General features: G+C 41.0%; 1 protein-coding gene across 1 annotated transcript; it reads left to right on the top strand.

The window, feature by feature from the left end:
* The first annotated feature begins 228 nt into the window (after positions 1 to 228).
* LOC122552985 (protein PET117 homolog, mitochondrial) lies at positions 229 to 13,637 on the top strand. The gene is made up of 2 exons (XM_043696337.1): positions 229 to 930; positions 13,470 to 13,637. The coding sequence occupies exons 1-2, from the start codon at positions 835 to 837 to the stop codon at positions 13,614 to 13,616; spliced, it is 243 nt and encodes an 80-aa protein (XP_043552272.1). The 5' UTR covers positions 229 to 834; the 3' UTR covers positions 13,617 to 13,637.
* Positions 13,638 to 13,655: the final 18 nt, after the last annotated feature.

Below are 13,655 nucleotides of genomic sequence, written 5' to 3'. Positions count from 1 at the left end.
CCCCATACGTGCCACCTCTCCTGCTTGAAATTACATGTAATTTGCCTTCCTTATTGTTCTCTATAATTGCATATTTACACTGTAATTTGTACAATCTTAAAATGTCGTTGCTTATGCCAACATTCATTAATTAGTTGCTTTTAAAAATATTCTGCTTATTCATTCTTCCAATCAAAATTGCTCAATTGCTATTTCGCCCACTTAACTGGTTGAAATCCTTTTGAAGCTTCTTTAAATTATTTTGCCACCTCGTGTCCCCTCCGTATATTCTGATTCTGAACGAAACCACAATTCCATGACCCCTATCTTGTGTATTTATTTCGTGCGACATTAATGTTTTATTGAATGCCTTCTGCAAAAATAAATATTCCACAATTTTAAAACAAGTCTGCAGAGCCAGTTGCACCCTTAAAAATGTTTAAATGTCAAATACATTTCCCTGTCATTACGCCATGATGGTTTTGTAGAGTCGAATTGTAATTTTCCAAGTTCCCCGTTACTACATCGGTATAATCTAAGTTTAAAAAAAAAACATCGACCTCTCAGCCGAATGTTGTGTCAAATACGAAACAGGCTCTTCCTCAGGATTACAAAATCAGAATCAAAGGAAGCTTCAGACTTTGTCCGTCTGCTCTCAGGTGTGGTCAAAGTCAGATCTGACTCTTGGCGCGCTCCAGGGTCTCCATGGTGACGGTGTTTCCTTTCAGTTGGACCTTCCCCTCTGCCCAGCTCCTTTTCTTCACTCGGCCGTTCACGCCTGGAATCTCGTCCTCGGCGTTCGGCTGATGGGGTCTCGGTCTCCATGGTGACGGGCCGGGATTTCCAGGCCGCAGAATGTCGACAGTGTCTAAGGCGGTTTTCGGTGTTTCCGTGGTGCTGACAGTAGGGACGGTGGCCGGGGTCCATTTTAAGCAGCATCTGGACAGGGAGGTGGGTATTTCAAACGGCATTCGAGCCGCTAAAATGAGAGCGGGGCGAGGGGTTCGAGGCCAGACGCAGCCTCGGACTGGAGCTTGAAGTTTGATCCCAGTCGTGGACACCCCCAACCCCCTTCAGGATGCGGGCTTTGAGGTGTGGGAGGGCGCTTCGTTCGCAGCGGGATTTTGAGCCGAAACCCCACCGGCTCGTGAGGCGACGGTTGGAGCACGTGACGGTGTGAAGGGGATGGCGCGTGTGGCCCCGCGTTGTCTCCTGGCGCCTTTCGCCAGCGGCTCTGGGCCTCCCGTCTCCATCAGGCCTGGACTGCAGCAACTGCCAGCACCGCGTGTACGCCTGCGTACCACAAACAACCACCAGCACACACAATATTACCGTTTTATATTAAAGTCCATCACACCCGGAAAAAAATTACCTATTTACGCTTCCCCGTCCCTTTTCCCCTTTGTTATCATTCGGATGCTCTTTTGAAAACCGCATTTGATCGGCCCCCACAAGACCCTAAAGTTGCCTTTGATTCTGTTACCAGCTCCTTTAAATTAGTGTTCTCTTGGTACCTTGTCAGAGAACAATTTTTTTTCTCTTTAAAGAACGTACCTTGAGTAAATCTGCAAATTTTGAAACTCTATTCTGTGCCCCCAATTCATGGTCATTAAAATATATAAACAAACGGTATCCAATCACTGGGGAACCCCATTACACTCAAGTGCTCTAATCTAAAACACACATGAACAAGTGTTTTAAATTATCTACAGCAGTACTCTGTTGTCACCTAGCGAATGTTGCGTATATGTTGTTGTTCTTGTAATTCATTATTGACTTTACTAACAAGCTCATTGTGTGACACTCCAATTAAATGTATTTTGAAGTCTTTTGTACCCTCAATTACCCTCATGAACTTTCTATAACTTCACCAAAAACAGGTTAGTTTACCTGATTTTTGCCTTTAATAAATTTTTGTTGTGTCTTTACTTTATGTAACTTGTGTAATTTAGTTTTTTTCTGAATTATTGTTGCTGACTTTATTTTTATTATTTAAATTATCTTTTAAATAATGATGCAACACCAGCAATTCTCTAATCATTTGGCACAGGACACTTTTATGGCTTCTTTCAAATTTCAGGGAATACTTTTTCATTCTCAACAGTTCCTTTGTTCAGTGCAGTCATGTGGTGACATTAAGTATTCTCTTTTCTTGATGTACTTGAGCTTTCTTCAAAGCAGAATTAGAAGAATTTATCAATATCCTACATAATTATCAAAACCCCATTAAACTTTAAATCTTTGCACATGTTATGATTTATTTCCTATAATCTACAGGAAATAAATTGACATAAAACAACAGGCATAAGTAAATAAAAGTTTATTTCAAAATAACTTCTACATATATAAGACTAAGATGTAGTAACAGAAGTGGAACGTTTCAGCCCATTGAGCCTGCTCATCATTCAGTAAGAACGTGGCTGATCTGATATTCTTCAACTCCATTTTCCTGTTTTTTTAAGCCTACAACCCTTAATTCATTTCTTGATTAAAAATCCATCTACCTTGACCTTGATTATAAGACCATAAGAAATAGGAACAGGAATAAGCCATTGATGAAGTTGGATCATGGCTGATCTGACCCTCCTAATGGCCATGTTCCTACCATTTCCCTATAACCTTGATTTCCCCAGTGATCAATTTCAGCCTTAAATTTGTACTTAATGACACTGCCTCTACAGCGTTTTGGTAAATAATTCCATAGATTCACTACTTTTGAGAAGTAATCCCTCATCTCTACACTAACTGGCTGTCCATTCATGCCCAAAAGAAAGACATTCTTGAGATTGGCAAATCCACAGCTGATGCATTTTCATCACATTCACAAAGTTGGAATATTTTAAACAGGGAGTTAGATACTATCCCTTGTATTATATCAGATTTATATTGAACAATAATAGACAATAGAATCTGCTGTAGTTTCCCCTTGAGCAGCTCCTGCATCCATGTAGCCTTAAGATAGAGATTATTCATTCATTTGCAAGTAGGACATCTCCTCATTGATTTCAAACTTCCCTAGATTTTAATAAGCTAATTGTGCTTTTGTTGACAATTTTGAAACCGTTCTCTTTGCAGTCCCTCTCCCTCTCCCTCCCCCTCTCTGATTCACCTCCAACAGCTTATCCACCACTGATGTTGGGTTCACAGGTCTGTAGTTCCCAAGCTTCTCTTTACAGCCTTTCTTAAATAAAGGAATAATATTGGCCACTCTCCAGTCCTTCGGTACCTCACCTGTGGTTATAGATGATACAAATATTTATGCTAGGGGCCCTACAATTTCTTCCCTAACTTCCCACAATGTCCTAGAATACACTTGATCAGGTCCCAGAGATTTATGTTTTTTAAGACCTGTTCTGTAATGTGAACTGTTTTCAAAACATCAATATTTATTTCCCCGTAACCTTATCTGACAAGGCTATCTCATATATCCTCTTTGCCCTCCTGATTTCCCTCTTAAAGCTGCCGTTATACTCTTCATACTCATCAAGTGATTCACTTAATCTCAGTTGTTTATATCTAATATATGATTCTTTCTTCTTCTTGATTAGAACCTGAATATCTTTATTCATTTGTAGTTCTTGACTTTTACTAGCCTTCCCCTTCATTCTAGCAGGAACATAATCCAAATGAACTCTCATTAACACACTTTTGAAAGTCTCCCATTTGTCAGTCATCCCGTTATCTGCGAAGGGATCCAATCGACCTTTAAAAGTTCTTGTCTCAAACCATTAAAATTTGCCTTATTCCAAATAAGATTGTGGTCTCTGTCAACCAATGTAGGATAGATTCGCATCCATCATTGGTTCTTGGTTTCTTTGATTCTACTTTGTAACTCTGCCTTTCTCTCTCTCTCTCTCTGTCTCTCTTTCCGATTCACCTCCAACAGCTTATCCACCACTGATGCTAGGTTCACAGGTCTGTAGATCCCAGGCTTCTCTTTACAGCCTTTCTTAAATAAAGGAATAACATTAGCCACTCTCCAGTCCTCTGGCACCTCACCCGTGGTTATAGATGATACAAATATTTATGCTAGGGGCCCTACAATTTCTTCCCTAACTTTCCACAATGTCCTAGGATACACTTGATCAGGTCCTCTTTGCCTCAGTGGCGATGTTGTTATACCAGGCATGGAGAGCCGTCCCCTTCTTGTTGATGAGATCTTGGATTATGTGGACATTTTCATCAAACTAGTCTTTGTGTCGTCTGGTCTCTTCGCAGCATGAGGTGATGGCCAATTTCAGCTTTTTCCAGATTTCCTCCACTCCATTTAAGTTAACCTTTTGGAAATGTTGGTGAAGGCATTGTTAGAAGTTCTGCTTGGTTCTTGAAGCTACTTAATGTTGAGCTTTTTTGTGAACTGTTTGAATCAAGAACTAATGAATCTGATCAATATCCTCAGTCTCTTCGACACTGTGATGTTGGCAACAGTCCTCAATAATGGTAATATGACAGAAACCTTTGAGGTCAAGCAGGATGTGTCATTGCCTCACCGTTTTCTCCATCTGCATGTATCACCATTCTACTTGTCAAGAACAAGTTTCCCAGTGGTGTGGATATTCATGAAGACAGTGATGATGGTAGCATCCCTGAGATCAGCAGTGATTTCTTCTTTGTCTGGGATTTTCAAAACATTTGGAGCTGACAGGTAACCTCTGCTCCTCTTAAGTTTGAAAAGCTCTGCTGGAATCACATCTACGTTTGCTGCTTTTCTACTCTGTGTCTAATGGCAACTAGTTGGGAGCCCAGGATGATCTTTGTTGTGCGGAGACATCAGCTGGTTGAAATTCAAGGACAGAACGTCACTGACTTCACTTGTCGGACTTCAATATGTGGACGACAATGTCATTTCTGCTCTTGTTGAAGAGAATCTTCAGGCCTCCTTTAATGTCCTTGTCGAAACATATCAAAGAATTGGTTTCAGACTCAAGAAGATGCAAAGCCTTTACCAGTCTGTCCCAGATCGTCCTGTCACTAAGATCGATAGAGAAATCCTCCAAAACTTGGACTATTAATTTTACCTGGGAAGCTCCCTCTAGGGCTGACATCCATGGACAAGATGAATCTCCACAATCTAAGTGCTGCCTTTGGACCGATAAAGTGCTCAGAATGGACATGTCGTGGGGATAGTGGAAGGGGAAGTTAAAATGGATGGCTGCAGGAAGATGAGGTTGGTTGATACGTACAGACCAGAGATGTTCCCTGAACCACTCTGTGAGTTTGCGCTCAGTCTCTCCAGTGTAGAGGAGACTACATCGAGAGCAATGGATGCAGTAAATGAGGTTCGATGGTATTGCAAGTAGATCTCTGCCAGATGTGGAATGATCCTTCAGCACCTTGAATGGAGGTGTGGGTGCAGGTTTTGCACCTCTTACAGCAGCAGGGGAAGGTGCCAGATGTGGAGATGTGGTTGGTGAGGGGTTTGGACCTAACAAGGCAGTCATAGAGAGAATTGTCCCTACGAAATGCAAATTGGGTGGGGAGGGAAATATATTTTTAGTGATGAGGTTTGGCTAAACTTTGTGAAAATGGTGGAGGATAATCGGCTGGATTTGGAGATTAGTGGAGTGGAATGTGAGGACGGGAATTATATCTTTGTTGTGGTTTATGGGGGTGGGGTTCGAGGACAGAGCTGCAGGAGATGCAGAGCCTAAGCATCAAGTGACGTACATGCCCACGGCTGGCCAGAAGACAAGTGTGCAAGCCGTTTGATGTGACAGGCACAACGATGCAGGTGCAGTCTCTCTCTCTCTCTCTCTCTCTCTCGTTTTCTTTCTCTCTCGTGTGCTTTCTCTCTCCTCTCTCTCTCTCTCTCTCTCTCTCTCTCGTAACCTGGGTCTATCAGCTACATGCGGACCCGCGGAGCCCATGCCCAGTGACAGACTCTTTGGTAGACAGTCATACTCACTAATGAATGATTGCTGATGATAAGATCCTCAGCTGAGGAAAAAAGGAAGTGTAGTCAGGGGAGTCAGTCGACGTGTGTATATTAGTCGATAGCTATCACTAGAAGTGGAGATGTCAAGGAAGGGAAGGAAAGAAGTGGAGACTCATCATGTGAGGGTGACAGAAATATAAAAATTAAAAATGAAATTTCCCGGTTCAGGATAAGACCAGCAAGTGGCATTGATGCAGTCGTTACTATTAAATAAGTAAGGAAGGGGAATTCAGTAGAATTAAAACAAAGAACTGTGAATACTGGAGATCTGAAACAGAAACAGAATTTGCTGGAGAAACTCAGTAGGTCTGGCAGCATTTGTGGGAAGAAAAAGTGTTAATGTTTCAAGTCTGGTGACCATTCAGTTCTGCCAAACCTGCTGAGTTTCTCCAGCAATTTCTGTTTTTGCTTTGGAACAAAGAATGTTCTACATAACCAATTGAAATGCAGGCATAGCTAAGATCAATATATGCCCCCATAGCAGAACTTTACACTTGGAAGAAGTGATAGAATTAACGAAAATGTGCAAACAAGTTCATCCTGTAGAACAGATTGCTGGTGAATGGGAACAATCAGTACTGTTGAAGAGAGGTCAAGAATGTGCATATGGTGGTGCCATTGAATGTGGATCTCTGGATGCAGACAAAACAGTGCAACACTGAATATATTGAAGACATAATCATGAGTGAATGTGAAATCGTAAGGGTGGAATTTAGGTTGGGATCCACACAGAGTAAAATGGAATGGAGGACAATTGCTGAAGAGTGAAATGTGGCTTTGAAAGTGAGTTCAGTACTCCATGTACATCTTTTATTTTCCCCTTGTATAGGTAGTACTCTTGGCCATCCTAATTTGAATGCTACCAAATGCTCCATAAACAGAATTCTCAAATTCAGGTTGTAAGTTTGCTCGCTGAGCTGGAAGGTTTGTTTTCGTCACCATGCTTGATTACATCATCAGTGAGCCTTTGATGAAATGCTGGTGTTGTGTCCCACTTTCTGTTTGTGTCTCGTCTCTTAAGGTGGGTGATATCATTTCCGGTTCTTTTTCTCAGAGGTTGGTAAATGGGGCTACCAACACATTTAAACAGCGGCTGATGAACTAAAGAATCTTATACAAAACAAACCAGCAAAACAAATGTCATTTACACAATACCATGCAAGAACTGTAACACACACTACATTGGACAGACAGGCAGACACCAGGATACACAAACATCAACTAGCCACCAAAAGGCATGACCCACTATCACTAGTATCCTTCCATACAGACGAAGAAGGACACCACTTTGATTGGGACAACACATCCATCCTAGGATAGGCTAAACAGAGAGACACACAGGAATTCCTCGAGACCTGACATTCAAACTGGAACTCCATCAAGAAACACACAAATTTGGACCCCAATTACCAATCTCTGAGAAAAAGAACTGGAAATATCATCCAGCTTAAGAGACCAAGACACAAATAGAAAGCAGGACATAACATCAGTGCTTCACTGGAGGCTCACTGACGATGTTACCTAATATGGTGACGAAACATCTGTAAACAAACCTTCCAGCACAGCAAGCAAACTTACAACCCGAACCTCAACCTGAGCTACAAATCTTCTCAAAAATCACAGAATTTTTAAATGTTGCATTGTCAAAGCCCAAATAAAATTAGCCTCAAATGTAAGCATTTGCTTTTAGTTAGCTCAATAGCTTTTAACTAACAGCTGATTGATTACCTGTAACATTGCAGTTTCTGTCAACATTATGTTATGATCCAGTGTATAAAAATGGATTTCTTGACTAACTTTGGCAACAGTTCCTCCTTTTTTATTGGTGTAAGAGGGCTGGCATAGTCCAGAGTTTCTTCTACTATTGTACTGTTCAATATGGATTTTTCCCTTTGAAGCCATTGCATGATGAGAAAAATTGATTCCAGTGAAGGATGACTTGTGATCTTGTATTGTTTTGGTCTTCGCCATTTTTTCCAGATAAATTAGGATACTTTCATTAAAATGACCTGTTGCTAAAATGAATATATAATCTTGTGATTCTGCTGCATAATTATCAATACAAGAATCATTGTCTGCAGGATAGACTCTTTTAAAACTCCTGAGCTGAACATGTTTGGCATTGCCAATTTGTGAGTGCTGTTGTCATATGTACATGTTGAGAGACTTCATTAGTGAAAGTCAGTGCTTGGCCACTTTGGTCAAGATTATCCCAGAGTCACCTTCATGTTCCTTAACTGCATTCCTGTGACCTCCACCCTGGCATAATGTTGCAGATAGTTGTGACAGATTGTGCATGCACCATCAAGTTGTTTGCATGCTATCTTTGTGTCCCATGGTATTGATTAACAAGTTAATGGAGTAATACACTGGCTATTGAAAAATGAGGTGCTCGAAAACCACAGCAGGCCAGGCATCATCCGAGGAGCAGGAGAATCGGCGTTTCGGGCATAAGCCCGTCTTCAGGAATCAAGGGCTTATGCCCGAAACGCCAATTCTCCTGCTCCTCGGATGATGCCTGGCCTGCTGTGTTTTTCCAGCACCACATTTTTCAACTCTGGTCTCCAGCATCTGCAGTTCTCACTTTCTCCTAATACACTGGATAACCCTCTGATAAAAAAAATTGCAAATGATTTTGCTTTCTGATACATTGTGTATAATTTTTGAAGCAAGAGTTTCTTGGCACGGTTTTTCATATTACTATTATGGTTGTGTTGGAACTTCCAGTAATGAATTGCGTTGGCAACAAAATGTAGTACTGCTCTAGTATATTTCTTTTTTTATTTAAAATAAACTCTCTATAATCTTGTATGTTCCTTGGAGTAGAATCAAATTACAGTCTGAAATGACATTTTCCTGCTTTGAAAGGTTCTTCCCTTCACTCTTTTACATTTCTTTCTATCTAATGGCTAACACCTTTTTGATTGGAGTTTTGTGTGTGAACAAACATCTACAACTTGCCTATATTACCTATCGTTTAACGAAACCTTTTGGTTATTTTGGGTTTCATTGTGCAGTCAAGCCTGCTCAGCTGTGCTGCTTAATGTTAAATTGTGAAAGGTGCTTTGATGTCAGAGTTGTAAAATTAGATGTCATAAAAGTTGCAATATTAACGATATGTTGTTGCCCTTTCCTCATCAGACTTTGGCAGTTCCTTTAGAATCCTAAAAATCAGCAGTCATGGCACCTCTCCTTTCCTTTCTTTCTTGTCACAACATTGTCTCTTCCATTATACCCCATTCTACTGCTCTTTCTGACATCTTATCTTGTCTTCCCTCTCAATCTTCTAACTTTTACCTCCCTTCCTTCTCTTCCGGTCATTCTAGCAGCCATTAATGCTTTAAAGTTTCCGTCAATGTAGCTGCTTGCTCTGGACTCCATCGTTCAGTTTTGTCTTCATCAATTTTCTCTTTCCTCCTGTTGATAATTCATAATCCTTTCTCTCCATGGTGGTGTGATGTTTCATTTTTTTCTGTGTTATATCCAATCTATTCTCTTTAGTTGTCTGGCTCAGATAACTTTGTTACCTCTGAGTGGTTGGTCCTTTTTCTTTGCTTTAAGATAGGGAATGGGAGAGAGAAACAGGCAGTATCTCAGCTTAGATAATACCTCACAAGGAAAGCTAGAAACTTATGTTAAAGAAGTTCCAAAATTGACTTTGTAATAATCATTACTTGGCTAAAAAGTGCACCCAACATACTAACTGAGGAGTTCTGTTGCTAGTGATGCTTGATATTGAGATGTAGACTGTTTTTCGATCAAGGGGGCCTTGTTTATGGAAAAAGCAAGAATGATCAGTGGAAAGTAAACCAGCTAAGATCATTATAGAATGTGCCAAGAGTTCTAACACTGGGTTTGTACTACTTGTCTGGTTAATACTGTACCTGATGTTACACTCTTGCACCATCACTTTCTGTTTCTTGTTGGCACTTTCAGGAATGTGAAACTTTAATATACATGTGGCTCAACACACATAGAGTCAGAGCACAGAAACAGACCCTTCAGTCCAATTCATCCATGCCGACCAGATATCCTAAATAAATCTAGTCCTGTTTGCCAGCATTTGACACATATCCCTCTAAACCCTTCCTATTCATATACCCATCTAGATGCCTTTCAAATGTTGTCATTGTACCAAGCCTCCATCACTTCTTCTGTCAGCTCATTCCATACAAGAGCAACCCTTTGTGTGAAAAAAGTGTCTTTTAGGTTCCTTTTAAATCTTTCCCCTCTCCCCCTAAACCTATGCCCTCTAGTTTTGGATTTCCTTACTCCTGGGAAAAGACCTTGTCTATTTACTCTATCCGTGCTTGTCATGATTTTACAAACCTCCATAAGGTCACCCCTTAGTCTCCGATGCTCCAGGGAAAATAGCCCTGATTTACTCAGCTTCTCCCTATAGCTCAAACCCTTCAACCTTGGCAATATCTTTGTAGATCTTTTCTGAGCCCTTTCAAGTTTCACAACATCCTTCCTATAGGAGTGAGACCAGAATTTCAGGCGGTATTCCAGTAGTGGCCTAACCAAGGTCTTTTACAGTTGCATTATGACCTCCCAACCCCTATACTTAGTGGATTGTGGATTCCTGACTGCCATTGAAAAGATGCAACAGAGGAGTTGGTTCTTTTGTTTTTCTGTAAATATTTTTACAAAATTACAAAATCACTACAAAATAGTAAAACAACATTATAGTATAACGACAGTAACAGTAACCAAACTACTACTCTACTCCACAAACCACTGAGGTGAGAGGGAAAAAAACCTACAAAAACTACAATTCAATAAATAACTAAAAAAAGCTAAATTAAACCAAGTTAAACCAATGTAAATTAAATTACATTCAGTTAAGTTACTACACTCAGCGCAATCCCACCAAAGCTCCCCACCACCGGGAGCATCAGTAGGCAAACCCGTATTTATTTGGGATTCTTCCTCACAGGGCCCCCCCGACCACCAGACATAGTCCTCATGACTACACAAAGTCCCTGACCAATATAGCCGACAAGTCTGCATCTATATAATTCAGAAAGGGCTGCCATGTTCTGTCAAACAGTTCCATATTCTGGAGCACCATACTTGTAAGGAAATCCCGGGGGATGTGCTCCATGACTAATCTACACCATCCCGGGAGTTCTGGAGGATTCTCTGACACCCAGCTCATTAGAATGTTTCTCCCTCTCCAGAATGAAATAATATTAAACAGTTTCTTCTCATGTGTCCAAAGAAGGGAGATTTGGCAAGCCCAAAAGGAGGGACACTGGATCCACCTTAACCTCAGTAACCTCTTCCAAAACACTCGCGGTGGTACCCCAATACCTATGAAGCTTTTGGCATGATCACAAACAATGAGTAAGAATACCAACATCTGTTTTACATTTGGGGCACATTGGGTCGCTGCAGTCTTAAATTTTACAAGCTGCCCCTGTGCCAAATGAGCCCTGTGGAGTTCCTTCAATTGCATAGCCTGCATCCCGTTACAAATCAAAATCTTTCTTATGTTCTACCAAATATCCTCCCATCCCTCTGAGATTTCTACACCCATTCTTGAGTCCAGATTCCACATAGCTGCTCAGTATCCTTTGAAACATTGCCTCTTAACAAGTGATAGAGGGTGCTGATGGAGAGAGCGCCTGTAGACTGAAGCACTCTCCTCTCCATATCAGACTTATAGGGACTAACCATCAATGTCATCTTTTTCTGTATAAAGTGCCTAACCTGTTAGTAACGAAAAAGGTTCCTCCTAGATAACTCATATTTCTGACTCAGCTGCTTGAAAGACATTATGACCTCCCTATCAAATAAATTTCCCAAACAAGAGACTCCTCTAAACTGCCAGAGCTTAAAGCCAGAGTCCATCAGCCCCAGATGGAATCCTAACATTCCTACTATGGGAGTGAAAGGGGAAGTTTTTGTTAGTTGCCCTCACCTTATCGTATCATTGTCCATGCTTTAACCGTGTTAAGAACAATTGGGTTTATACAATGGTCCATAACAGTAAATAGATGAGGGGCATTTTGCCTGGGAGATTTCTATGTCCAGTCAGATTGACCACAGAGCCTGGCAAGCCCAGTCAGTCACATCGGATAGTAAGGAACTCGATTGACATTTCTTAAAATCCAGGAATTTCAAACTTCCCATTCCCATGCGGAAGCTGCAGTTTGGCCAGCTTAATAAGAGGCCGCCTATGATGCCAGATAAAAGATCCAAGCCAACTGTCAAGCCTCCGTAGTGCTTGCCTAGGCAGCATCAAAGGGAGCATTCGCATGGGATATAAGATGTGAAGAAGAATATTCATTTTGACCAGAGCTATTCTACTCAACCAAGATATCGGAAGTGCCGAAGGTCCTGCCTTATCTTTTGTAGCAACTGCACAAAATTAGCTTTATATAATTGATCAAAGGCTGGGGTGATAAAAATGTCTGCATACAAGAAACTTACCTGTGACCACTCTATGACCACCTGAAAGGGAAACTGGTTCCATTCCCAAGATTGTATATTCTAGTAAAGCCCTCCCCCCACACAGTCATAGCCTCTGACTTCATAAAGTTAATTTTATACCCCGAAAACAAACCAAATAGATTAATCCCTTCTATTAAATTGAGCACAAATGTCATAAGATCAGTTAAAAAGAGAAGAACGTCATCTGCGTCAGGATGATCATATGCCTCCCTAACCCTACCTCCGGAGCAATTATGTTGGGGTTCCTCTGGATGGCGTCGGCGAGCGGCTCAATCACCAATGTAAATAATAGCAGCGAGAGAGGGCACCCCTTGTTGGCTGCCTCTGCTGATACTAAAATTATCCGACCTTATACCATTAGTGAGAACCGCTGCCACCCACCTGGCAAAAAGACCCTCGAAGACCAAACTCCTCCAGTACATAAGAGGTACAGCCACTCCACCTGGCCAAACGTTTTCTCTGCATCCAGGGAGACTACCAAGCCCGGAATCGACCCTTGCTGGCATACCTGGGCCATGTTTAATACTCTTCTAATATTATTAGTAGACCTATGGAGTTGGTTCTTTTCTAAGATTAACATTACAGACGTGGCCCAGTGAAGTACCTGCTCCATCATTTTAGTTTAAAAATTAATAACTCTAGATGGACTCCTGCTGTAACTGCTAGAAAGTTAAACTGATAAGCAGTTCAACTACTTATTATACTTACTGCATTTTTGGAAGACGAATGGACGCTTGAGGAATATTTAGTACTTGAATCTAGAATCTCACATTTTAAAGGCTGATGTGATGTGATTGAGATGGTGTTCTTTAGGATCAGCTTTTGATAAACCTCCACACACAGGTTAACACGAAACATGATATAGGTCTTGTATTTGGCAACATTTCAATTGGTTAAACTATCTCAGCTCTTATTAAGGTCTTCAATTGGAAAATCACATTTTTTTTTGCTTCTGCGTTTGAACTTCCAGTCACTTGGATGATTAGGATGTGCATCTTTAAAGTTGCACAGTAATGTTGCGCAAATTCATGTAACTTTTGTGTTGATCACTAGCTGAGTTTTTAAAAGAAGCTAAATCTTTTTTTTCTTTCCATAGAGGTTGAGAGAAGGAGTTTTCAGAGACCTTGAACGACAGGCACGCAAAAAGGAGAATCTTCGAATTTTGGAGGAACAGATTAGTCTGACAAAGAAATTGGAAGCAGATCGACGTCAGCAAAGTTCATTGACACCGGGAAGCTCTTAACAGTCTGAAAAGCAATTGCCTCATTTCTTTAAATGAGCA

The sequence above is a fragment of the Chiloscyllium plagiosum genome, chromosome 9 (genome assembly GCF_004010195.1).
Source record: "Chiloscyllium plagiosum isolate BGI_BamShark_2017 chromosome 9, ASM401019v2, whole genome shotgun sequence".
Taxonomy (NCBI): Eukaryota; Metazoa; Chordata; class Chondrichthyes; order Orectolobiformes; family Hemiscylliidae; genus Chiloscyllium; species Chiloscyllium plagiosum.
Note: the sequence above shows the minus strand (reverse complement) of the source record. Positions and strands in the feature narration are given on the sequence as shown.

What these genes read in the sequence shown, in the direction of transcription:
- LOC122552985 (XM_043696337.1), top strand. Translation starts at nt 835, where the DNA reads ATGTCGACAGTGTCTAAGGCGGTTTTCGGTGTTTCCGTGGTGCTGACA. An exon ending in AGCAGCATCTGGACAGGGAG is followed by an intron (nt 931 to 13,469) that starts GTGGGTATTTCA and finishes TTCTTTCCATAG; the next exon opens with AGGTTGAGAGAAGGAGTTTT.